The sequence below is a fragment of the Penicillium citrinum genome (genome assembly GCF_028827155.1).
Source record: "Penicillium citrinum strain IBT 23319 chromosome Unknown utg000002l:1.0-3833315.0:1.0-3834789.0, whole genome shotgun sequence".
NCBI classification, from domain to species: domain Eukaryota; kingdom Fungi; phylum Ascomycota; class Eurotiomycetes; order Eurotiales; family Aspergillaceae; genus Penicillium; species Penicillium citrinum.
In genome coordinates, this window is record NW_026622687.1 from 1800496 (window position 1) to 1826035 (window position 25540).

At 47.8% G+C, this 25540-nt stretch overlaps 9 protein-coding genes across 9 annotated transcripts; 6 read left to right on the top strand and 3 right to left on the bottom strand.

Moving 5' to 3' along the window:
- Window positions 1-74: 74 nt before the first annotated feature.
- Window positions 75-1350, bottom strand: N7469_002492 (casein kinase II subunit alpha/alpha'; the record flags this gene model as incomplete). The annotated part of the gene is made up of 4 exons (XM_056641412.1): window positions 75-161; window positions 234-653; window positions 735-1108; window positions 1236-1350. The coding sequence occupies 4 exons, from the start codon at window positions 1348-1350 to the stop codon at window positions 75-77; spliced, it is 996 nt and encodes a 331-aa protein (XP_056503906.1).
- A 472-nt stretch (window positions 1351-1822) lies between these two features.
- N7469_002493 (ribonuclease P subunit p30 family protein) lies at window positions 1823-2819 on the top strand (the record flags this gene model as incomplete). The annotated part of the gene is made up of 2 exons (XM_056641413.1): window positions 1823-1898; window positions 1969-2819. The coding sequence occupies 2 exons, from the start codon at window positions 1823-1825 to the stop codon at window positions 2817-2819; spliced, it is 927 nt and encodes a 308-aa protein (XP_056503907.1).
- A 1246-nt stretch (window positions 2820-4065) lies between these two features.
- Window positions 4066-4446, top strand: N7469_002494 (uncharacterized protein; the record flags this gene model as incomplete). The annotated part of the gene is made up of 1 exon (XM_056641414.1): window positions 4066-4446. The coding sequence occupies one exon, from the start codon at window positions 4066-4068 to the stop codon at window positions 4444-4446; it is 381 nt and encodes a 126-aa protein (XP_056503908.1).
- A 1608-nt stretch (window positions 4447-6054) lies between these two features.
- Window positions 6055-6489, bottom strand: N7469_002495 (uncharacterized protein; the record flags this gene model as incomplete). The annotated part of the gene is made up of 3 exons (XM_056641415.1): window positions 6055-6135; window positions 6229-6280; window positions 6377-6489. The coding sequence occupies 3 exons, from the start codon at window positions 6487-6489 to the stop codon at window positions 6055-6057; spliced, it is 246 nt and encodes an 81-aa protein (XP_056503909.1).
- A 2981-nt stretch (window positions 6490-9470) lies between these two features.
- Window positions 9471-10265, top strand: N7469_002496 (ureidoglycolate hydrolase; the record flags this gene model as incomplete). The annotated part of the gene is made up of 1 exon (XM_056641416.1): window positions 9471-10265. One exon carries the CDS (start codon window positions 9471-9473, stop codon window positions 10263-10265), a length of 795 nt encoding a protein of 264 aa, XP_056503910.1.
- A 212-nt stretch (window positions 10266-10477) lies between these two features.
- N7469_002497 (mismatch repair ATPase MSH1) lies at window positions 10478-13608 on the bottom strand (the record flags this gene model as incomplete). Its single annotated transcript, XM_056641417.1, has 3 exons — window positions 10478-12186; window positions 12242-13166; window positions 13219-13608. 3 exons carry the CDS (start codon window positions 13606-13608, stop codon window positions 10478-10480), a joined length of 3024 nt encoding a protein of 1007 aa, XP_056503911.1.
- Window positions 13609-13980: 372 nt separating this feature from the next.
- On the top strand, window positions 13981-20649 carry N7469_002498 (ATP-dependent RNA helicase BRR2; the record flags this gene model as incomplete). Its single annotated transcript, XM_056641418.1, has 2 exons — window positions 13981-20063; window positions 20127-20649. The coding sequence occupies 2 exons, from the start codon at window positions 13981-13983 to the stop codon at window positions 20647-20649; spliced, it is 6606 nt and encodes a 2201-aa protein (XP_056503912.1).
- Window positions 20650-21089: 440 nt separating this feature from the next.
- Window positions 21090-23363, top strand: N7469_002499 (oligopeptidase family protein; the record flags this gene model as incomplete). The annotated part of the gene is made up of 2 exons (XM_056641419.1): window positions 21090-21121; window positions 21236-23363. The coding sequence occupies 2 exons, from the start codon at window positions 21090-21092 to the stop codon at window positions 23361-23363; spliced, it is 2160 nt and encodes a 719-aa protein (XP_056503913.1).
- A 531-nt stretch (window positions 23364-23894) lies between these two features.
- Window positions 23895-25534, top strand: N7469_002500 (uncharacterized protein; the record flags this gene model as incomplete). The annotated part of the gene is made up of 5 exons (XM_056641420.1): window positions 23895-23929; window positions 24005-24162; window positions 24236-24498; window positions 24584-24698; window positions 25023-25534. The coding sequence occupies 5 exons, from the start codon at window positions 23895-23897 to the stop codon at window positions 25532-25534; spliced, it is 1083 nt and encodes a 360-aa protein (XP_056503914.1).
- Between the last annotated feature and the right edge of the window lie 6 nt (window positions 25535-25540).

A 25540-nucleotide genomic window follows, 5' to 3' on the forward strand; every position in this document is an offset into this window, starting at 1 on the left:
GAAAGGAGAGTAAGATATGGAATTTGGGGAATAAAAGTTAGGAAAGCCATCACCATCAACAGGCCAATCTAATATCAAGATTGGCTGCTGTTGCGAAGAACATCGGCCCGGACTGGATCAAAGTACGCGTGGGCCATGGCCTCTTGAGCGGTCAGGCGTTCCTGCATAGGAAAAAAAAAACATTAGTATCATGTTGAGATTATGACATGGCTGTGAAAGGCAACACAACGTACGGCGTGGTCATAACGGAGCAACTTATCGAGGAAGTCAAGGGCTTCGTCACTGACGAAGCGCTGGTTCTCGGGAGTAACGAACGAGTGCCAAGGCTTGCGAGGGAATCTCGACAGAATCTCATCGTATTGGGGATCCAATTCAATGTCGTACTTATCGAGATACTCAAAGAGCGATTCGGTTCCAAGAACCTTGGCAATCTTCACCAATTGATCGGAGTTACTGTTACCGTGGAAGAAAGGCTCTTTGCGGAAGATCATAGAGGCAAACATAGCACCGAGTGACCACATGTCGAGAGAGTAGTCATACTCTTGGAAGTCAACAAGAAGCTCGGGGCCCTTGAAGTATCGCGACGCAACACGGACGTTATACTCGGTACCCTTGTGGTAGAACTCAGCCAGACCCCAATCAATCAGACGAAGCTAGGATAGAGTAAGTAAAAGATACCAAAAATAATCCAATTGGTTTGAATTGCAAAAAGGCAGGGTGATCCAAAAACAAACCTTGCGCTTTTCATGATCGATCATAACATTGTGCGGCTTGACATCACGGTGCATGATACCCTTGCTGTGACAAAAGTCCAAGGCCTTCAGCAACTCGAAGACGTAGTAGCGGACATCGTAATCTGTGAAGCGGGGGTACAAAGTCCGGAAATCCGTGTTGTTGACAGCCTCGAAAACCAAGCTGGGAGTCTTGCTCTGATTGTCACGCACTACATCCAACAGTGCAACAACATTAGGGCCACCCGCCAGATTTTGGAGAATCTTAATCTCTCGCTTGATCTTCTTCTTCTTGACAGGCTTCAGAACCTTGATGACACATTTCTGATAGTTGACCACGTTGATGCCTTCGAATACCTCGGAATACTTTCCTCGGCCTAACATTCAGAATAGTTAGCAAATAGTCGGTCAAGGCAAACGATCTGCACAATATCAAGAAAGAGCTGCAGATAATACCGCTATCCTCCGGGTTTGAAGGATGGGCTCCAATCAGGCGCTAATTACCTATCTTGCGAACGATCTCATAGTTCTCCAGCACACCCCAAGAAATGTTGACACTGTCGTAATCCCAATATCCGCGAGGCATATGCTCGTTGACATCGGCGTAAACACGCGCCATGATGATCGCAGATGGCTTCCGAGCCCGCGCCCACAATCGAGATATGCGGCGGGGTCACGCGGGGGTTATCCCCAAGTGTGACAGACGGGAGGGAGGGAGGGAAGAAGGGCGGGGGTAATGTCGAAACAGGATTGAAACAACAGCAACAGCAGGCCCAGCAAATGACCAGCTCGAACACGGCCGTGCTATCGATCGTCCTAGAGCAATGGGTTGGGAGTGGGATATTCTGATGCGAGCGAGATCTGCTCTTCCACCTTGTCACGGGACTTGGGCTGTGGAGAGCCGTCTGAATTAGGTTAGTCTCGAATCTCGGAGGCTTTATTTCTCCGAAATGCCGGGATGATTTTATGGTATGCCCGTTTTGGTTGAAGCTTCGTGACTTTGTGAGCTTGCGGTTTGATTCTGGTACTCTTTTTTCTTTTCTTTTGAAGGTTGCTGCCCTTTAATAAGGGCCATCCTCACATCCGGCAATATGTTCTTCGACCTGAATGTTCCATATAGTCCAGATGACTCTGACGTCTCTCATACCTTAAATTTCCTGGCAGAACGTAAGTCATTCTACCCACATCGGCACAAGATCGATGCTAGACCACCTGAGGTATTGACCTGACCCTGCAGTTGGTTACACTACGGTCGCATTATCCCAGACAATCAGTGGAAAGCTTCCATCAAGCATTTCTCCACCGCGCCTCCCGCCAAATCCACCAAAAGCCCTCCAGCTGCTGACCCGGCTTAACCTGACCTTGTCCGACCCCGCGCAAAATCAGCGTCTTGCTAGTTTGACCCAAGCGTACGATCTAGTTGCTCTTCGTCCAACAAATGAGAAAGCTTTGCTCAATGCCTGTACCAATCTGGAATGCGACGTGATCTCGCTTGATCTCTCAGTCCGACTACCATACCATTTCAAATTCAAGATGCTGTCGGCTGCTATATCACGTGGGGTTCGATTGGAAATTTGCTATGGGCCTGGCGTCACAGGAAGTGGTTTAGATGCTCGTCGAAACCTCATTGGGAATGCGACATCTTTGATTAGAGCGACGCGAGGCCGTGGCATTATTGTGTCCAGTGAGGCGCAAAGAGCATTAAGCTTGAGAGCTCCTTGGGATGTGATAAATCTGGCTTGTGTTTGGGGACTTTCACAAGAACGTGGCAAGGAAGCTATATGTGAGGAAACCAGGAAGGTCACAGCTCTGGCTAAACTAAAACGAACCAGCTGGCGTGGTATCGTCGATATTGTCCATGGTGGTGAGCCAATTGAGCGCAATAAAGCAGAGCCAAAACAGAAAGCCTCGACCAAATCAGAAACGTCGACCCAAGCTAGTAATTCTGCGGATAATTTGAAGCGAAAAGCGTCGCTAGGCTCGGAAACAGTCGAGGAGCCAGAAAAAGCACTATCGAAACGAGAGATGAAACGCCGGGCCAAAAAGGCTCGCCTTGAGTCCCGAGGTGGCGATCCGAGCGAGACATGATTATGCGACGGGTACTTCTCGATTGATAGCCAAAACTCACTTGCTGGTTCTGTCTTGCCGAAGAAGACTCGCAAACAAAGAGTCGCCCACAAAGAAACATTACGACCGATAGCCCTTCGCGTCCATTCTGGATGGTGAATGCACACCGGCTATTCTACCATTTGCAGACCTTCAGGTTTTCTGGAGGTTGTGGCCTGGCTGCCCTAAGGACAACTCTCCCTTTCAGCTGTTGGCAGCTCGAGTTGAGAGTAACCTTTGAAATGTATGCCACAGGTCTTGACTGCTTAGTATAATAGCATTCCTGCGGTAGCTACGGTTTTCCTAGGGCTATTTGGTGGGCATCTATTGTATTTATTCAATACAAGAATAAGAACGTCCACACTCTTCATAGGATCACTTCTGCCAGAAACATTAGATATATGTGTAATGTCTCTGTTATCACCAATATCCCAGTCCAAAATCCTTTCTAGACTCGGGTAGGTGTCCTGCTCAAGTGTTGATTTCTTCTCCTTGTACCAGCACTATTGAGACTTATGATAGTACTTCATTAATACAAAGCATCCAATCAACCCACTTTCTAGATTTTCACATTATCTCCAGACTCATGGGCAGTAACTGGCTTTGAATTATGTCATTTTTCTTGCGCTCGGGGTCAATACCTACTTTAGCATCTGCTTTTATACCTAAGTAGCACCAGTCAATCATCACCGTCGAAGGCTATCCAGAAATGCAATCTGCTGGATTTCGCAGTATATTATCTTTTTCATAAACCCTACTCTAGGACTAAAATGGAAAGTGATAATTGTAGTGGTGTTTCCACCGCTCTTCAAAACCTTGGAGCCATACCTGGATACACTGCAAATCCGCGAGATGTTTTAGCAAGATTTACCAAAAGTCTCCGCTGTTTAGGCTGGCTCGAAATCATAAACTGTAGCCTCGATATATTCAAATAGCATTGAATACCAATATTGAATTAATTACGAGATAAAGAGCCTACGTCATTCGGATGATGGCGAGTGATCCTTGGAAATTGTGGGTCAATAGATTTGTTCCTGGCAAGATTTGATACTGATATCATAGATCACCCCGGATACAAATTGATCATTCCAATCATCCTAGACCATAGACTATCTAAATTCATTTTATACTCCTGAGACTTGCAAGACTATTTTCAAGCCTCAGACTCTCTTCCAATCACGCTGAATTCGAAGAACCGAAAAAGATTCCCATTCTAGTGTAATCCAAAATGAATTCCTTCTTCCGACTCTCCTCGCAGTTACGAACATCAATCTCCTCCATCCCTCTCGGTCGCAATGTAATCAACACTTCGAGACAACGAGCATATGTCCACGACACAACCCAGAACTTCTCCCAAGCGAATGCCCACGATAATGAAGAAGATTGCGATCGCGGAAATCTTCCCAATCACCCCGTTCCCTCAAACAAGGCCCATCCTACACTGCGAGATGGAAGACAGTCAAACCTAGCCGATATGGCTGGCGTGCCTCACGAGCATTTACCCGAAGACGTGAGAAAGCACAATGAGGATATGGAGCATCGATATGATAGACCCTATAACCACATTGCCGACGAGGGAAAGATTGAGAACGCGTTTGAACAGAAATGATTACGATTTGAATGTTCTCTTTCAAGATGCTGTGTACGATTTCACTGCTTTTCGGTGTGTTGTTAGAGTTGTGTGCCTGTTTTCTTCTTTGTTCAACGCTTTATCAGCGCCTAAGTGTCATATAGACGAGGCTTTGTTTCCAATTAGAACATCATTCAATCTACGGTTCGCGTTGAAATTCACTTCAGAATTAAAGCTTTGGGGCTCGAACGGTCACTATTAACTTACTCGATAAAGTTAAAATTCTGTGTTGATATTTTTCACAGTTTGGGGCTCAAGTGCTTAACCTATGATCAAGGCCCCATCTTATTACGGATATCTAGCAGTATCCAAGTAGAGAGTCAGTAGTATACTATATAGGATCGGCTAAAATAAGTAGGTTATTGGTACTTGGTCCTTGAAACATTCGTTTCCCCGTTCGATGTCAACTCCAGTTGTATACTATGATATGACCACTATACACTTGTTCATGATCTACTATGGTATTTTATGCCTGGCATACATAATGAACCGTACCATAATTTTAGGTACCACTAGACAGTGTTTCCCGGTCTCAACGTAGAACATGCCATACACTCTATTTCTGTTAGACCAGCCCACTCCTTCCAACAAACCTTGGAAAATGTCCACTCTCAGCCCTACAGTACTGTATACAACAACCGACTTTCGTCCCTTAATGTCATAATATGATCTAGGGTGTATGCAGCCTACCAAGGTATGGAAACAGAGATGCTTGTGAGAACGCGATGAAGTAATCTCAATCTAGTCTACAGTCAAATTGGGCAGGAATGCACATTAGATGCAACTTCATGAGGTTACAAAATAGATTATGTGGCGATATCAAACTGGAGCCACTTATTTGTCTGTCGATCATCGAAAATACTGGCAGATTACATGCATAGCAAACATCCTTACCTGGTGAATAGAAAAAAACAAGGAAAATAAAATCGAGTACAAAAGCGAATTGGAAAAAGGAGGGTTTCTCCAAGGGTCCTCATAAGGACAAAAAACGAAGAAAAACAGCACATAAAACCGAGTCCAGTAAGAAAAATAGAAGATTGACAACGCAGAGAATAGTAATCCTTGTCAATACGCCGGTGCCTCATAAAAAGTAAATAATCGCGAAGAAAAAGAGGGGCAACACGGGAGATGCGGAGAAAAGGCGCACGTTCTTCCTCGGCTTCGAAGGACTATCCAATGCAACTTGAACATGTCGATGAGCGAGATTGGAGGGATCCCTCGTCAATGCTTTCCGCCTTCAGAGTTTCCCGTGCTGCATTGTACAGGAGTTCCTTGTCGAAATGGAACCTTCGTATCTCAGAAACACACGATGTTTATAGTATCCAACACTCCGAAGCCAAAGGTTTGATAGGCGTCTCTCGCAATAGCAAACCACCAATCAAGTCAAATACAGATTCGACTAAACATAACCCCCCAACACCTTTACGATTATACCCAGTAGAAAGGTTTTTCGATCGGATAAAAGGAACTCTTTGTCAGGTATCATTCAACAATCGAACGTCATAATCTCCTTGCCGAATCGGGCATTGTCGGACTCTCCCTCCGAATCCCCATGTAATTAATTGGCGGGGTTGAACAGAAGATGAATTAAAAGTGTCTGAGTTCATAGTAGCTCATTCCTTGGTATGCTGTATTCTTCTGTTTCTCTGCGTCGTCTCTCTGTCGTTGCTGGGTTCTAACTTGATGTCCGCGTTTCGCCCTTTGCCTTCGCGATATTGATTAATCGCACCACTCATTTTCGCGAATTGGGAAGCTACTTACCCCTGCCCAGGCCCCGATACCGTACAAATCTTGGTTGCCGGGTCTTGAGGAACTAAATAGAAGAATTTAGCTGTTCAGTACTGCCTAGGTGCTCGACATACTATACTAATGTAGAGCTAGGGAGGTTATATAAGCCACAGTTACATACCTTGGACTCCCTGATGGCTTTGTAGGAGAATTTGTTGTTGGCGAAGTAGGACCATTGTTTTGGGTGGAACCGCCAGTCTGCGATCTCTGCTCTGGAGTGTTGTTTGAAGGCATGATCACGAATTGATATCTTTGCGTTCAACCTGTTGGACAAAAACCCAAAATTTAGGAGCACCAGGACATATAAATCGTACTAGAATGCTCGGGAGACGAGTTCAAGGAGGATAAAAATTCGATGCAAAAACGAGCATGTCAAGAAACACCGAAGCCAACCGGAGTTATAGCAGCATCCTTTATAACATCCCAATCTTTGAAAGCAATACACAAAGACTCGAATGGAGCAAGAAATTGGGCACTTAGTTCAACCTCCAATAGCATGATCTGCATAGCCGACAATACTTCAAATAGTGGATAGACCAATGACGAGTTTCACAAGTTCTCCAAACCACGGCCATTCCGAAGAGAAGTTTGGGCAGAAGACACCTCCGCAGAAAAAGAGCCGCATCTCAATCAATTTGCACCAGTCTCTGCACCATGTAGACGCACTATGTAACCAGATGTAGTTCTATCCGTACTATGAGGTAGCACTCTATGCCGTTGGCGAAAATGTATAAAGATTGATAGATCGGTTGCCTAGATGCGAACCAGTAGCAAACTACCTCTGATCGGTTTCCAATTCCCGGATACTGTACAGTGGTAAAAAAGGCACAGGAAAATGTCCTGCATCATTTCATTGTGGAGGGGTGAGGACTTTCCCTCATTCACTCCACTCACAATGCATTCTACCCCCTGTCAACCAATGAAGAGTCGGAATCGTCCGTCCCATCTCTCTGGTTCGATTCCTACATACGCGAGTCATACGGTGTCTGAGTGGTTGGAGATGATAAATGTCAGACGTATTTCCGGGACTAGGGAAAAGTTAAGCCTAATGGCAATTGTTCCGTTCGGATCCTTGGATCTTGGTAGTCCCAAAGTTGGGCACCGACCCAGCGATGCGTTGGCCCGTTGCACGATATCCGTCCCCCGCAGACAAACGACCTATACAATTCATGGATGGGACCTTGTAAATTCCACGTGCATATGTAGTCACTAGTCAGTAGTGGGACTAGCTTGAGCTTTAATGTAATTCCAAGGTATGTTTCACATGTGAGTGTATGTGCGCGTGGAGTTCAGACGGCTCGAGAATTGATAATGTATCGTAGTACTGGCTGTAGGATATGTTGAATGGACAGATTCTATCTTGTAAGGTATACAAAAATTTCTAACACTTCCATTGGTTACCAACCAATACAACCCAAGCTCTAGTAGTAATAACTGGCAACTTTTGTCAATACCAGCTTGGAAGCTGAATAATCATTACACTACGAACTGGCTAATGGGCGGCATTAGCCAGTTCTTTGATTTTGACCAGGTGGTCTAAATCTTAGTGTCATACACCATTCGCACCACGTCCCGTTCATTAATAATGACGTATTGACCATTCCAACTTCTTTCATTCCGAAAGATTGACCGTAAATGAAAATACCTTATATTAGTTGATACAAACTACTCACCAGCGAATTGGTGCTGCCAAAGTTCAGATGTCGTGGCAATAGTCCAAAACCTCCGAATGACTTGAACTGCCTCAAGATGGAAATTGGAGGTAAACACCATCTATTATTATATCATATCTTACTATGTAGTCTCTGTAGCTAATTCTCCAATCCACAAATAATCAAGTTCAATGCTACAGTGACGATGTGGCTAAGTTCGAAATATGAATAGTATCTCGGTTGAGCAGAGTCCATATATCACAACCACCCCTCAAGAGATTACCCCATACCATTAGACACCAAACTAGTGAAGCCAATGGAAAGCTTTCCAGATCTCCGGGTACCTCGAACTAGTGTTTCCGATACCCGGTGAGCTATCTGACGTGTTTCCTACGAAGCGTATCTCTATTGGTTCCTAGCCAAGCCACGACTAGGCGCTATTAAATGTATGAATTATGTATAGATACATATGGAAAAGGAGAACCGTTTCTATATAAGTGGTAAATCTCCTCTATAAGATCGCACGTAGTCTTCTTTCCCCCTAGTATTTTGTTAAAGGGGCCGCAAGCTTGAGAACCTGATATATTACATCCAAACAGATCGTTTTATCTCTATTTAGAACCATCACACTATCTAACGATTTTCGACCATGCCTCGATGTGTCAAGCAGGATTGTGGACAGGAAAGGGTACCGGGCTCAAATTTCTGTCCTCCGCATAAATGTCAATTATGTCCACGTGCTGGGCGGAGTAGTAGCATCGATTACGGATACACAGTCGTATACTGTCCTGACCACGGCTGTGTGAAGAGAGTCAAAGCCCCTTGGGCTCAGGGTCACGCCCTTGGAAAGGGGGACATGAATTGTCCTAATGCAAAGTCAAACGAGAAGGGTCTATACTGCAAGGAACATGAATGCGTGTCCTGCGGCGCAGAAAGGAGAATCGAAGATGCTTGTGGACTTTGCTGTAAGTTTGAAAAGCACATGATGAATGAACTAATGTACAAGCTTGGTTCACTAATCTGCTCTTTCTTGGTGTATAGATGGTTTATTCGCCGGGGCAGGATACTATGGTCATCGTGGACGTCCTCCACATGGGATGTCATAGCCACAATTCGATAGGGATTGGACAGGTCTACGGAGTATGCATCGGGGTACGACTCCCGCGACACTATCGAAGAATCACTACTGGTCCCAATGTTGATTCTTATACAATTGTAGAAGCATAAACTCACAGATTGCCTCCTCAGCAGTGTTTATACCCTGCAAAATCATATAATTTAATTCAATTCTAGATTTTGGATACTTCATGATTCCCCCAGATTGTCGGCCCCGGCCGCTTATCTTATCAACCCCGGCCTCACCGGAGAGCCCCGACGACTTCTCCGCTTCATAAACCCACTCTCTCTGCGACTTTCTTTCTGTCTTGTTTTTCTCTTCGTAACAAGACTCGAATCACCGAGGGCTACTCCCAGTATAAGCAGATATACACAGAGAGAGAAATAGTGCTGGGCATACCAAAAAAAAAAAAAACTACACACCTCTCTTCACCCCCCACTATCATCATGGCTCCAACCCTCACCTCCAACCCAACCATCACGCTGGTCCCAGAGCCTCTGACTCCAACCAACTTCGCTCAATTCGGCACAGCAATCCAGTCGCCTCTTCCTCGCGATCTCAGCGTCGCCGTACAACCCTCCTCCCTTTCACCAAACCCGCACACCCCAACTCCAATCCTCGCAAACCAAAACTCCGCCTTGAAGTACAGCCCTATCTCCCCAATGCAAGACACCTACAAGAACGGCACCAGCGGCGTTCCCTCCGCTACAAGAATGACCATGTTCTGTTGTTTTCCCCGTCAACTACGTACAATCACACAATCCAACAAACCCGAAAAAGAAGCCTTTGACGTCCGAATCTTAGAACGTCACCCATACACCCACCAAACCTTCATCCCAACCGATCTATCATCCCACTCGAAAGTCGGAAACGGCGAAGAAGAACCCGTTTTCCTCGTCATCGTCGCACCAACATTGAAAGGTGAAACGACTACCGCAAAGACCGAAGCTGGTAAAACAATCACTATTCGCGACCCGCCTGATCTGCGTAATGTGAAGGCCTTTGTTGCGCGCGGTGGTCAGGCCGTTACGTATGGAGCTGGAACTTGGCATGCGCCGATGGTTGTTCTTGGTCAGCGTCGTGTGGATTTTGTTGTCGTGCAGCATGTTAATGGTGTTGATGATGAAGATTGTCAAGAGGCTGCGTTTGGTGAGGGTATTGTTGTTGATCTTGGGGGTAAGGGTCAATATGGTCGGAAGGAATTGGCTGGTCCGAAGCTTTGGACTGCTGCTAAACTTTAATCGGAGCTTATCCTCACTGTACTTCGTATGGGATGATCTGTTGACAGACGAAGCTGTATTAAAGTGTGTAGTTGAATGATGATGCAGCTTGGTAAATGATCGGGGAAAAATTAGCATGTATTGTACATATTATACATATTGCATAGACATAAATAGTTCATCATGGAATCACGTGGTATATTCGCAAATCATTGTAAATAGAACCCATAATATCACTTGGTGGATTGGACAGAGGACCTGTCTCGCAATTCTCCACGAACACGTCGCGCAAGGTCGAGAGTGTCTCGAGGGAGACCAGCCAATTGAGCTACCTTCAAAGCGTGAGATTCACGATTCACACCCTTCCGCAACCGATGCACGAACGAGAAAGCTCCCGACGGCATCTCTTTGACATCCGTACAATACCTCTCCAAATGCTCAAATTGGCTAGTCATATCCGCCAACGAATGAAAATGCGTCGCGAACAGCGTTCGTGATTGGTTATGATAATGTAAGTGATGTAGACAAGCAAAACTAACAGCTGTTCCATCTTCAGGTGTCGTTCCACGACCAACTTCATCCATAATCACGAATGATCGAGGACTCGCTTGTTTCAATATAGCTGCAGTTTCAAGCATCTCGACCATAAATGTGGATTGATCACGGAAAAGATCATCGGCTGCCCCAATCCGACTGAAGATTTGGTCTACAATCCCGATTTCCGCGTAAGCAGCAGGAACATACGAGCCTACCTGCGCCAGGATTGTGATCAAAGCGTTTTGTCGCAAAAATGTGCTTTTTCCTGCCATGTTCGGACCAGTAATGAGCCAGATTCGCTCTTTTTCGCCCAGAAAGCAGTCATTGCTGACGAAAGATCGTCCATTTTCTTCCAGCCCGAGCTTCACGGTTGGGTGTCTGCCGCCCACGATTCGATGAGAGGTGCTATCGTTGAGGATTGGACGAACCATTTGCTGTTCTTCGGCTAGAATTGCAAAGGAACTCGCAACATCTAGCTCATCCATGACAGCTGCATTGCGTCTGATCTTAACCAAGTTGAGAATAACCTCCCGACGGAGCCGTTCGAAGATAGCTTGCTCCTCTTGACGGATTTTAACTCGGATATTCTCCATTCTATTTCCAAGTTCGGTCCACGCTGGAAGGTAGAAAGACCTAGTAGATTTAGTGGAAGATACGTTGCGCGTGACCCCGAGTTCTTCAAGTGCCTCTTGAGAAACCTTCGGCCCTTTCACGTGGCAAATATGGCCGAGACCAGGAGTCCATTTGAGAGTCAAGGCAGACGAGCCTACTGAGTCACGAAGGTGTTGAGTTAGCGATGCCTTTTGATCCCAAAGGCTTTCGATCTCTGCGTGTAACTCGTTCAAGGTATTACTGGCGTCTCGTCTCATGATCCATGTATCAACCGACCCGGAATCTGCATCTGCTGCTGCTCGGTCATTGCTTCTGATTCGGACTTTTTTGGGTAAAGTCTCGAGTTCACTAGACGTGCCTTCATTGAGTGTAACCTCTTGGGCTAAAGTAGCTGCTTCAACTGCCGTACTGTCTTCAATACGTTGTTTTTGGAGAAGACCCTCCTCGTCAATGGCAGCCAGAATCTTTTCTGCAAGGGCAATAGGCCCATCCAAATAGAGACGTGAAATCATGGAATCAAGGCTACGCTTGGCATCTACCGAAGATGATTTCAACAGCCTTTTGTGTTCAGAAAGAACCTGTCGAACACCCTTGGAGGCCTCGATGGCTCGTGAAAGACAAATTAAGTCATCTGGGTCTCCTTTTCCGAGGGCGAACTTTTGAACTAGCCGTTGTGCATCGTAGCTACGCTTCAAAAGCTGGACAATGCTATCACGAAGGTCCTCACTTGTGATAAGCACCGATACAAGATCGAGTCGCTCGTTAATGAGATGCAATGAGGTAGATGGGGATGCTATGAGAGACGAGTCAGCTACCTTTCATCGAGTGAGTGGAAATAAGAGGCTCACTTAGTCGGTCTCTCAACAGACGGGCACCACTTTTGGTAGAAGTCCTGCGCACAGCGTGAAGCAAACTCCCCTTACCGAAGCCGTCTCGTGCCGTTTCTAGGATCTCAAGCCCCCTCAAACTATTTCGATCAATATTCATTGATTCGTCCAGGTGTCGCCGACGTGGTGGTTGAAGTTTCAGATTTAACCCCTGCAATTGCACACGGATATACTCTAGTAAACTAAATCCTGCCGCAACTTCCTCGACGGAAAAGGTCGCATGGGATGTCTCAGGAATAGGAGCCTCGAGCATCGATCCCCACTCTGACATTGGAGCGAACTCTCCAGGAAAGCGAAAGAATGTGACCAGGCGATGTTCATATCCGACCAGTTGCTGTAATTCCTGCCCGATGAGATCTTGAACTTGCTGATCAACGAGAATTTCTCGAGCCCCAATCCGGGCTATAGCAGATGGGAGCATTTGTAAAGAAGTTAATTGGGTAAAGAAGTCTCCCGTGGACAAATCCAACCAGGATAAGCCTGCACTTTGAGGCACAGATGACAAGATATGTTGGTATGATTGTGCATCGACATTTTGTTTTAATTGCTTCTCCAACGAAGGGACGTCAATATAGATGGCTAACAGGAAGTTATTCTCGGAAGGATCAATGAATTTCTCATCAATTAAGGTGCCCGGAGTGATTATTCTGGCCACTCTCCGATCGAACATCAAGCCATTACTTGATTTGGCCTTATCCTCTGCCGGTGGCGCAAACTCCTCACTGATGGCGACATATTTGTTCAGGTCTTGAACTAGCATCTTCAGGTATCGATCGAGCTGGAAGAAGGGGAACCCAGCCATTGGGACAGGGCCGGCACTGGTCTTTTTGGTAGCAAGCTTCATACCAAGCAACGGGGCAAATTCCTCAGCTTGTTCAAAGTAAAGCTGTATGAAGTGTAAGTAAAAATGAATGCCACGAGAGACATACGGCTCATACCTCATAAAAGCCTCCTACTCGGGTAAGAATCACGCAGTTCTTGAACTTTTGCATATTATTCCGGTGACCTTGCACCACCGTTGGATATCTTGGTACATCATCCGCACCATCTTGATAAGCATCAAGCTTCAAAACCCCTTGAGGTAGATCTTTTAATTTAACGGTAGCCTTTGTCTTTGCACCCCTTTGTTGTTCAGCTCCCGATACTCTGGGGATGGTAGTGGGAACACGCGCGCGAACTGGCGAATCTCGTGCATGGTGACAAATGGCTTGATATCCCACCAAATGATGGAATTGAGGTGTCTGCCATTTTAAAGACGCTCGATATCTCATCCCCAATTTCGCACAATATCTCCAATCCACCAAAGACCGTCCATCGAGGCGCATCATTGTAGACGCGGTCAAACGAGAAAGCATCGAAAGCGGCAGAACCACAAAAGCTCATCTCCTTCCGCCTTTTTGCGCCACCGAAATCTTTCCCGCCTTCGATTCTCCTTCCGATCAAACTTCCAATCCCCATCAACCCTGGCCTTCATTTCTCTCTCCCCCAAACAAGTCAGCTCATTTGCCGACAGGAGGATGAGCCAGGTTTGTGCGGCTTTTTAAAAATTTACTCAATCGCTGATACCCCGTGTGCGACGTGGACGACTTGGAGCTTGGCGCATCAAGCCGACTTGAGTCGCGACTCACTCTTTTCTTTTCCTCTTTTTTTTACACGTTCAAGTTTGATCGCTTCCTCGTCACGACGAGTCCACCACCAATATGGCGGACCAAAATATTTCGCAGTATAAATACTCGGCGATGTCCAACCTGGTTCTTCAGGCGGACCGTCGTTTTATTAGTCGCGTGAATGACGAGCCCACCGGAGACCCGGAGTCTATCGCTGGTCGTATCGGAATCAGAGAAATGGGTTCTCGGATAGCTCGTGATGACGCACCAAAATCGAAGAAGAAGCAGGTCGGCCCGGCAGATCTTGAGCGAGGTGCGATTCGTGAAGGAGAGGATGTACTTGCGCGGGAACAGAAAAAGCGCCAACGCGGCCAACCTACACAACAACGAGGACAAGGAATCCTTTCCGCTGCCGATGCTCTGATCGAGGGCTTGAAATATCGCCCACGAACCCCCGCCACACGAGCCACATATGACCTTATCCTAACGATTACCGGAAGCCACCTGGGAGATGTCCCCCACGAGGTTGTTCGAAGTGCGGCTGATGCTGTGCTAGAGCTGTTGAAGGACGAAGAGATGAAGGATTTTGATAAGAAGAAGGAAATAGACGATCTCCTCGGCGCCGCCATGAATCCTAAGGAATTTAACGAGCTCATGAACCTGGGCAAGAAAATCACCGATTATGACGCCCAAGACGAGGATGAGGATATGGATGATGGTATGGGCGGGGATGAAGCCGAGCTTGATGAGCGCCAGGGCGTTGCCGTAGTCTTCGATGAGGAAGAGGAGGATGATGACCAAAAGGGCACTCTGGATGAAGTCCCCGAAGATTCCGACGAGGACGAAGCGGATGAACAAGACGAAATCGAAAAGGATCAACCCATCCAGGCTGGCGACGATGATGAAATGGTTATCGATGGTGGTCTTGGTCAAGATAATAGGGCTGGAGACAAATCTGGGTTGGCTGTGCTTGCTCGCGAGATCGACGCCTACTGGCTGCAACGCCAGATTGGTGCCATATATGCCGATGCCCACATTCAGCAAGAAAAGACACAAGAGGCCCTCGCGGTTCTTGGTGGAAAATCAGAAGATGGCTCTGAAAGACCTCTCCGTGACGTTGAAAACGACTTGATGGACTTGTTCGACTATGATCACCCAGAACTCGTGGCTAAGTTGGTCACTAACCGCGATAAGGTCGTCTGGGTTACCCGCTGGAGACGAGTTGCTGAAGATGCAGATGCCCGCAATCTAGTGGAGAGTGAAATGGTCGAGGCTGGACACCGAGCTATCCTAGATGAGATTCGTGGCAAGACTACAGGTGATGAGCTGGCCGACCCGTCAAGCAAGAAAATGAAGCTCGACTTGATGGATGTTGATGTTCCCTCCGCACCCGAGACGGAGCAAAAGCCTGCCGGCGAGAATGGGTTGGTTGGCGGTTTGCAGCCACAGAGACTCATCAACCTCGAGAATCTCGTCTTCCACCAAGGCAATCATCTTATGACGAATCCCAATGTCAAGTTGCCCCAGGGATCAACAAAACGGTCTTTCAAAGGCTATGAGGAAATCCACGTCCCGCCTCCCAAGGCCACCAAGCAGCCGGGCGAGAAGAACATCCCTGCGACTGAGCTACCTGACTGGGCTCGCGTGGGCTTTGGAAGTGCCAAAGAACTCAACCGCATCCAAAGCAAGTGTTACCCGACTGCATTCCATGACGATGGGAACATGCTTGTCTGTGCCCCCACTGGGTCCGGAAAGACTAATGTTGCTATGCTTACCATCCTGCGTGAGATTGGCAAGAACCGCAACCCTGAGACCGGAGAGATCATGTTGGATGACTTTAAGATCATCTACATTTCTCCTTTGAAGGCTCTTGTACAAGAGCAAGTCGGAAATTTGGGCAAGCGTCTGGAGCCATATGGTATTCGTGTGGCAGAACTCACTGGTGATCGCCAGCTCACCAAGCAGCAAATCGCCGATACACAGATCATCGTTACGACTCCTGAAAAATTTGATGTCATCACGCGAAAGGCGTCTGAGACTAGCTACACAAACCTTGTTCGACTGGTGGTAATTGACGAGATTCACTTGCTCCACGACGATCGTGGTCCCGTTATCGAGAGCATCGTCAGCCGTACCATTCGTCGTGTCGAGCAGACTGGAGACCCGGTTCGAATCGTCGGTCTCAGTGCTACTTTGCCCAACTACCGCGACGTTGCAAGCTTCCTTCGTGCCGACCCCGAAAAAGGCGTGTTCCACTTTGATGGCTCTTACCGGCCTTGTCCTTTGAAGCAGGAGTTCATTGGTGTGACTGACAAGAAAGCCATCAAGCAGCTCAAGACCATGAACGACATTTGCTACAACAAGGTCATGGAGCAGGTTGGTCAGAAACGCAACCAAATGCTGATCTTCGTTCACTCGCGGAAGGAGACCGCAAAGACCGCCAAGTACATCCGTGACAAGGCCGTGGAGATGGAAACGATCGGCCAGATCCTCCGCAGTGATGCCGCTAGTCGCGCGATTCTGTCTGAAGAAGCCGAGTCTGTTGACGACGCCGGATTGAAGGATCTCTTGCCTTACGGTCTGGGAATTCACCACGCTGGTTTAAGTCTTGCAGACCGTGATTCCGTCCAGGCTCTCTTCGCCGATGGCAGTATCCAGGTTCTTGTTTGTACTGCTACCTTGGCTTGGGGTGTTAACCTGCCAGCGCACACAGTCATCATCAAGGGTACCCAGGTTTACTCACCCGAAAAGGGTAGCTGGGTTGAATTGAGCCCTCAGGACGTTTTGCAAATGCTTGGACGTGCCGGTCGACCGCAGTATGATACTTTTGGTGAAGGTATTATCATTACCACCCAGGCTGAGATCCAGTATTACCTGTCGCTTCTCAACCAACAGCTGCCCATTGAGTCCCAGTTGGTCAGCAAGCTTGCAGACAATATGAACGCCGAGATTGTACTTGGTAATGTTCGTAACCGGGACGAAGGTGTCGAATGGCTCGGCTACACTTACCTTTACGTCCGTATGCTTCGTTCACCAGGTCTCTACAGCGTGGGTGCCGACTACGAGAATGACGATGCCCTGGAGCAAAAGCGTGTTGACTTGGTTCACTCTGCTGCTACCATCCTGGAGAAGGCGGGCCTTGTCAAGTATGAGAAGAAGACCGGTCGCCTCCAAGCAACGGAGCTGGGCCGAATTGCCTCTCATTATTATATTGGTCACAACTCGATGCTTACCTACGCTCAACATCTCCAGCCCTCTATCAGTACCATCGAGCTGTTCCGTATTTTTGCACTCAGTGACGAGTTCAAGTATATCCCTGTTCGTCAGGATGAGAAGTTGGAACTGGGTAAGCTTCTAGGCCGAGTTCCTGTTCCTGTCAAGGAGTCAATCGAAGAACCCCATGCAAAGATCAACGTCTTGCTTCAGGCTTATATTTCCCGTCTTAAGCTGGATGGTCTCGCTTTGATGGCCGACATGGTCTACGTTACCCAGTCCGCTGGCCGTATCATCCGCGCTCTCTTTGAGATCTGCTTGAAGAAGGGCTGGTCTTCGGTGGCTAAGACTGCTCTGGATCTTTGCAAAATGGCCGAGAAGCGTATGTGGCCGACCATGTCTCCTCTACGCCAGTTCCACGGCTGCCCGAGAGACATTCTCCAAAAGGCTGAGCGTATTGATGTTCCGTGGGCTAGCTATTTCGATCTTGATCCCCCGCGTATGGGTGAGCTTCTGGGTATGCCCAAGGCTGGACGTGTCGTTTGTGACCTTGTTTCCAAGTTCCCTCGCCTCGAGGTTCAGGCCCAGGTGCAACCAATCACCCGTTCTATGCTCCGCGTCGAGCTGACCATCACTCCTAACTTTGTCTGGGATGACGCTGTTCATGGAAATGCTCAAGACTTCTGGATTCTGGTCGAGGACTGCGATGGGGAAGAGATCTTGCATCATGACCGTTTCCTTCTGCGTGGTGACTTCGCCAAGTCGGAGATGAATGAGCACCTGGTCGAGTTCACCGTTCCGATTACTGAGCCCATGCCCCCCAACTACTTTATCTCCTTGGTTTCTGATCGTTGGATGCACTCCGAGACCAAGATTGCCGTCTCTTTCCAGAAGTTGATTCTCCCGGAGCGTTTCCCTCCTCACACTCCCTTGCTCGACATGCAACGGGCACCCGTGAAGGCCTTGAAGCGCCCTGAATACCAAGAGCTCTACCCTAACTGGGAAAACTTTAACAAAATCCAAACGCAAGTCTTCCAGTCTGTTTACAACTCCGATGACAACGTCTTCATTGGTGCCCCTACTGGTAGCGGAAAGACTGTCTGCGCTGAGCTTGCCCTGCTCCGCCACTGGTCTAACGAGGGAAGTGGCCGCGCCGTCTACATCGCGCCTTTCCAGGAACTTGTCGATTTGCGCTTTGCCGACTGGGAGAAGCGACTTGGTAAACTTTCTGGTGGAAAGTCTATTGTCAAGCTCACCGGAGAGACAACGGCCGATTTGAAGCTACTTGAGCGTGCCGACCTTGTTCTTGCAACACCCAGCCAATGGGACGTGCTCTCCCGCCAGTGGCAGAGACGCAAGAATGTCCAGACTGTACAACTTTTCATCGCCGACGAACTCCACATGCTTGGTGGCTTTGGTGGATACGTTTACGAAGTTGTCGTGTCTCGCATGCATTATGTCGCTCTTCAGACCGAGAATAACATGCGCATCCTCGGACTAAGCGTTCCCCTCTCCAACGCACGCGATATTGGTGAGTGGATTGGCGCGAACAAGCACACCATCTTCAACTTCAGTCCCCACGCTCGACCCGTGCCTCTGGAGTTGCACATCCAGTCATTTACCATTCCTCACTTCCCCTCCCTGATGCTCGCAATGGCTCGTCCCGCCTACCAGTCTATCCTGCAGCTTTCTCCTGACAAGCCGGCGCTCGTCTTTGTCCCTAGCCGAAAACAGACCCGTTCTACCGCTATGGATCTGCTCGCCGCTTGTGCTATGGATGACGATGAGGATCGTTTCTTGAATGCCGATGTGGAAGAGCTTGCTCCTCTCCTCTCGCGTGTTCAAGAGCAAACTCTGGCTACTTCGCTGTCTCATGGTATCGGTTACTACCACGAGGCTCTTAGCGCCACTGACAAGCGCATTGTCTCCCACTTGTTCAGCATCGGTGCTATCCAAGTTCTGCTTGCATCGCGCGATGTTTGCTGGGAATTGGACCTGACAGCTCACCTAGTGATTGTGATGAACACCCAGTTCTTCGAGGGCCGTGAGCACCGTTACATCGACTACCCCATCAGCGAGATCCTCCAGATGTTCGGTAAGGCTTCTCGTCCTGGTCAAGACAAGCTTGGTCGCGGTGTTTTGATGGTTCCTGCTGTTAAGCGCGAATACTACAAAAAGTTCCTCAATGAGGCACTTCCAGTCGAGAGTCACCTCCAAGTGTATCTCCACGACGCATTCGTAACCGAGGCCAGCACAAGAACAGTGTCTTCCACGCAAGATGCGGTCGATTGGATGACTTACACCTACTTCTATCGCCGCCTTCTGGCCAACCCTAGCTTCTACGGCCTGAGTGACGTCAGCCACGAAGGTCTCAGCACTTTCCTCTCGGAGCTGGTTGAGAACACTCTCAAGGAGCTATCGGAGGCCAAGATCATCGACCTTGATGAGGAGGATGATTCGGTAACTCCACTGAATGCCGCCATGATTGGAGCTTATTACAATATTTCCTTCATCACTATGCAGACCTTCCTTCTCTCGCTGTCTTCTCGTACCAAGCTCAAGGGTATCCTCGAAATCGTCACATCTGCCACTGAGTTCGAGTCCGTGCAGATGCGACGTCACGAAGATCACATCCTCCGCCGAGTTTACGACCGTGTGCCCGTCAAGATGTCTCAGCCTGCTTTCGATTCACCTCATTTCAAGGCCTTTGTTCTTCTCCAAGCTCATTTCTCGCGCATGCAGCTACCTATTGATCTGGCTAAGGATCAGGAAGACATTGTTGGCAAGGTTCTTAACCTCCTCAGTGCCTCTGTGGATGTACTTTCTTCTGAGGGTCACCTTAATGCCATGAATGCTATGGAACTTTCGCAGATGGTGGTTCAGGCCATGTGGGATCGTGACAGTCCCTTGAAGCAGATCCCTCACTTCTCGCCCGAAGTTATCCAGGTTGCCAATGAGTATAAGTATGTGTCAACTTCCCACATTTCTTCCCGGAACCATGCAGTTACTAACACTTCCACGTGCAGGATCAACGACATCTTTGAATTCATGGAAGCCATGGATCCCTCCGAGAACAAGGATTATGCAACCCTGGTCAAACGACTGGGTCTCAACAACAAGCAACTGGCACAGGCCGCAGGCTTCACGAACGAAAAGTACCCCAACATCGAGCTGGACTTTGAGGTTGAGGATCCTGAAAGCATCACTTCCGGTGAACCTGCCTACCTCAAGGTTAAGATTGAGCGCGAGGTTGAAGAAGATGAGGAGCCTGACACTGTTGTCCATGCTCCCTTCTATCCTAAGCAGAAGATGGAGAACTGGTGGTTGGTGGTTGGTGATGAGAAGACCAAGAACCTTCTGGCAATCAAGCGTGTCACTATTGGTCGCAAGTTGGAGCTTCGTCTTGAATACGTTGTTCCTACTCCTGGAGACCACGAGCTGACTCTCTACTTGATGAGTGATAGCTATGTTGGTGTCGATCAGGCCCCCACTTTCAGCGTGAATGCGGCCGAAGGGATGGAGGAAGATGAGAGCGAGGAGGAAGAGTAAATGATATTTCTTTGTCCTGTAAAATAATAGTAGTTCTTCTTATTTCTTTTCATTTGGCGCACTTGGATACGAAACAATTCTTTTCCACTACTTTCCAGCTATACATATTAGTAGTACTCCGTTAATCATAAGATGATCTGATATTGCAGACTTTCCTTGAAGGATCGCCGGTGAGTGCAGAGTGGATCCTTTCCCCGCGTGGAGGAAGTCACGCCCTTTTCTCCTTGTCTCCTCACTTCATCTCTTCACCTCTACTCTTCTCCTTCTTCTCCGACTATTTATGATACTTTGTCTATTGGACTTACTTCATTCGTGACTATATCGATACCTATATCGTTGGGATATCTTTATTTTGTCCATCATCCTTCTTCCTCTCCCTAGCTTGGGCCTCTAGCTCCACCCCAGCTCCAGCTCTATCTTATCAGCAAGCTTGAGCTGAAATGGCCATCCGTACGATCAGGTTTACGCCGGAGTAAGTTCTCCCGAATCGTTGACGAAGAGCATGATATTCGGACCGCCGGGTATCCACAATACATTTGTGTCACAACGCGGTCGTAGGACTCAATTAACCTGAAACCTCGTACAGGGTCCTCCTCGGTGCTCCCAGGCGGTCCTCAGCTGTACCCAACGCAGCCGGGACTCTAGCCGTCTATACCCAAACCTCCTACTCCTTCGAATCACACTCCAAGACAAACGAAATCCGAGTGATTGAGATTGATACTGGTCGATCAGCTCTGATTACCAATGACCCTGGCGCTAGTAACCCGAAGTGGCTGGGCGATGGGGATCGTCTAGTGTGGTTGAAGACCAAGGCCAATGGAAACACGAGCTTCATCGTTGGTGACGCGCGCGAGGCTGATAAGACATATACAGCTGGCACTGTTCCAGGTCCCGTTTCAGACCTGAAAGTGACAACCATCGAGCCGGGCAAGATTGGATTTGCGGTGAGCGGCAAGGCTAATGTTGATGGAACCCTTTATAACCCACACGACGCTAAGAAGCCCCACTCTACTGGTCGTCTGTATAAGTCTTTATTTGTTCGTCACTGGGACTCTTATGTTGAGCCTCAGAAGAATGCTATCTGGTATGGTCTTTTAGAGCAGGCTCCATTGTCACCTGCTCGTCGACAGGCGGGAAAATTCAGTGTTTCGGGCTTAACTAATCTGATTTCTGTGGTTGGATTGACGGGGGTTGAGTCGCCTATTCCGCCCTTTGGTGGCACTGGAGATTTTGATATTAGTCCTTCAGCAATCGTATTCATTGCTAAGGACCCAGATCTCAATCCTGCCACTCACACCTCTTGCTCCTGTTACTATGCCCCCATGTTCTCATGGACTAGTATGGCAGCGACGCAAGATACCAAGGTATGCAAGGTGGCAGCATTGAAAGGAGCAATGTCTTCGCCCGTCTTGACGTCGGACGGCGGCTCTATCGCGTTATTGGCCATGCAGCATGATGGCTACGAGTCGGATAAGAATCGAATCCTATACGTACCGAACCCTTGGGATGGAAATATGATTGAAATCTTCGAGTCCGCTGACGGCAAGGGCCTTTGGGATTTAAGCCCTTCCACTATCTCCTTTGCTCAGGGAGATAACTCCTTGCTCATTCAGGCCGAGGAGAAAGGCCGTGGTGTCCTCTATCAGCTTCCCCTTCAAGGCATCGAGGATGCCAAGCCAAATTCATTGCGACGACTTACTCGGGCCGGCTATGTAAACGATGTCGCCCCGGCTTCCAAATACAACACCAAACTTTTCATTTCCAGCAGCAACCTCGTTGACAACAGTCTGTGGTATATCATTGATCCTGCTCGTCCCGAGCCAATCGAACTTGTATCTTCCAACGGCCGTGGGGGTGCGGCGTTCGGTTTGGATCCAACACAGGTTGATGAAATCTGGTTCCGAGGAGCTGAAGACCATCCAGTACACGCATGGGTTGTCAAGCCATCTAACTTCAGGCCTGGTGAGAAGTACCCTCTAGCGTACTTGATTCACGGTGGGCCCCAGGGTGCTTGGAATGACCAATGGAGTACACGCTGGAACCCAGCTGTTTTCGCAGAACAAGGATATATTGTCATCACGCCCAATCCAACAGGCAGCACGGGCTATGGACAGGACTTTACAGATGCAATCCGCGGTCAATGGGGTGGTCGACCATACGAAGATTTGGTCAAGGGCTTTGAATACATTGAGCAAAACCTCGACTACGTGGACACCACTCGGGCCGTTGCCCTCGGTGCATCATATGGTGGCTACATGATGAACTGGATCCAGGGCCATCCACTTGGTCGCAAGTTCAAGGCTCTTGTCACACACGACGGTGTTTTCAGTATGACTGGACAGCTTGCCAGTGAAGAACAATACTTCCCATTGCATGATCTGGAAGGACCCATCTGGAAAGTGCCAGAGAACTGGGCGAAATGGGATCCATCACGATTCACCGCGAACTGGCAAACACCTCATCTCATCATCCATAATGAACTTGACTACCGCCTGACCATCGCAGAAGGTCTGGCTGCGTTTAACGTCCTACAGATGCGCGGTGTGGAGAGTCAATTCCTGACGTTCCCGGATGAAAATCACTGGGTACTTAATCCTGAGAATTCTCTTGTTTGGCATCAAACTGTCTTGAATTTCATCAATAAGTTCACTGGCCTACCACCCGTGACTGAGGAGCCTGAACTTTCCGCGGGGGTCAATAAGATGACGGTCTAGATAGTGAAAACATGCTGCCATATCGTTTGTTACAATACACGAAACTATATTCATGATCATTGAATTTCGTTTTTGCTTTCGGAGCGAGGTATTGATGGGTGTTTGTTTTGATAGCCTCGATTATAGATATCGATGTATTTAATTGCTTTCGGACGATGTTTCAGACTGCTGTTTACTTCTAATCTGATTGTGTCTATATTGTTCTAATTATATACAGTACATTCGTAGCTGTTTACTTCCATGTTTTTTGTGTCTGACTTGTTCATCAGGCTGGGCCCCACTCGAGATTGGCCCCCGCACTGCCTTCTATACGCAGAATCTGTACCTTCTAATGATATCCTTACACATTCTATCATGGACGTTTCTGAGAAAGTTCTCAAGCTATTACTCGTCGGTGATGCAGGTGTTGGCAAGGTATGATGATACATATAATATCTGATTTGAACACAGAATTCTGAGCCTGGGCTCTACAGTCAAGCTGGGTATCCTGCCTGTTAGACGGTTTCCATCAATCCGAATATACCCCGACAGATGGCTACAATTGTGAGAGAATCCATTTCTCAACTGTAAGTCTCATTTTTTTTTCTTGTATCTTACTAGACATATTTCCTGATATAAGATGAGTATCTGTCACAGAATAGCTATAATATCGGCTGTGCAAAATTTGATTTCTGGGATATCTCGGGAGCTCAAAGTACATCTCAGGATAGGGCGAAGTGGATGGAAGATGGTGATGCTGCTATTATCATGGTTGATCTAGCAGATCGGGCGAGTATCGAAAATGCTACCTGTTGGTATAGTAAGTTTACTCTATTCTTTATACTATCGGTTTCCCCCCCCCCCCTTAAATTAACTGATATCTGGTCCTAAAGAGGAGATTATACCTTCCCAGCAAGATTCCCAGAACTCAGCCTCAATACCAGTCTCGATCTTCTCCTGGAAGGCCTATGAAAAGACTGATAAACGGGCAATCAGCCCGACAGAAATCTCTTGGTCTGATGGTCTGTATGACATACCATTCTTTTATACTACACATCTAGATCTCAATGAAAAGGCAAATAGAATTATTGCAGACGGAATTGATAGAAGGCCTCTTGGATGGATCTTGGAACAATTGACGGATGAAGTCAACGTGGTATGTTTTTTTTGGGGGGGGGGGGGCATTCTTGTCATTCCCCGCTAGTTCCCTTTCCTCTAACACGTCTTTATCTTTTCTACAGGAGTTCCCTATCGTTTACTCCCCAGATCAATCCCTGCATAGTTGCCATGACCCTGATTGGCTCAAACACGTTGCACCCGAGGCATACTGGATGGAGTTGCCCAGCGATGACGACGGTGACTTGTGATTAAAAGATGATATATTCCTTCGCGCAGCTAGATACCAGGCCATTGACATTGGGGGCAAATTGCTGGTAATCATTGTTAGTCGACTGTATCCAAAAAATATGACACGAGATATTTCAAATAAAATACTTGAGTCAAACCTTCGTCGAGACGCAGTGTAGCAGCGATAGGACCAGTCAGCATGGTCACGCTAATCAATTCGTGCTTTTCAATGAGAATGTTCATGGAGTCCTGCGAAGCAGTGGGGAACTAAAAAAAAAAAAAAATTAAAAAAATAGAATGACTATCAATTTCGATCCGAGAAATTCCTTTTAGATATAACTTACATTGACTTCGTTTTCGCAAACCGAAACCTGGTCTGCATCCTCAACTTTCGAGGGGGCAGTCTGAATGTCCTTCGTCTTGGGGATAATGAGCTCGTCTCCGCCAGTTCCTCTTCCGCGACTTTCACTCCTAACACCTCCGTGCCCCCAATCACCTCCTTCACTCTGTCTCCCACTGCTTCCGTGAAGAGCGCCATTTCCGCCATTCCCTCTGCCTCTCGCTCTTCCATCGCAGCCGCTGAGTCCTCTGCTGCCGCCGTGATCATCCACTCCGACGAATACGACTGTGCTTATCAGAACTACGGTTGCAATTGGATGGCTTCCGATTACGAGTCTGGCGGTGATTACTGCGGCACCTCGCCCTTTGAGGCTGGTCCGAACCTGACTGACAGCCATGTTGTCCTGGCTATTTCTAAAGATAGTTCTGGAGATTGCGCCTCTAAAGCTGGTACTCAGTGCGGCAATGCCCTTGCTGCGACTCCCTGCAAGGTTGGTGAGAAGTAACTTGAA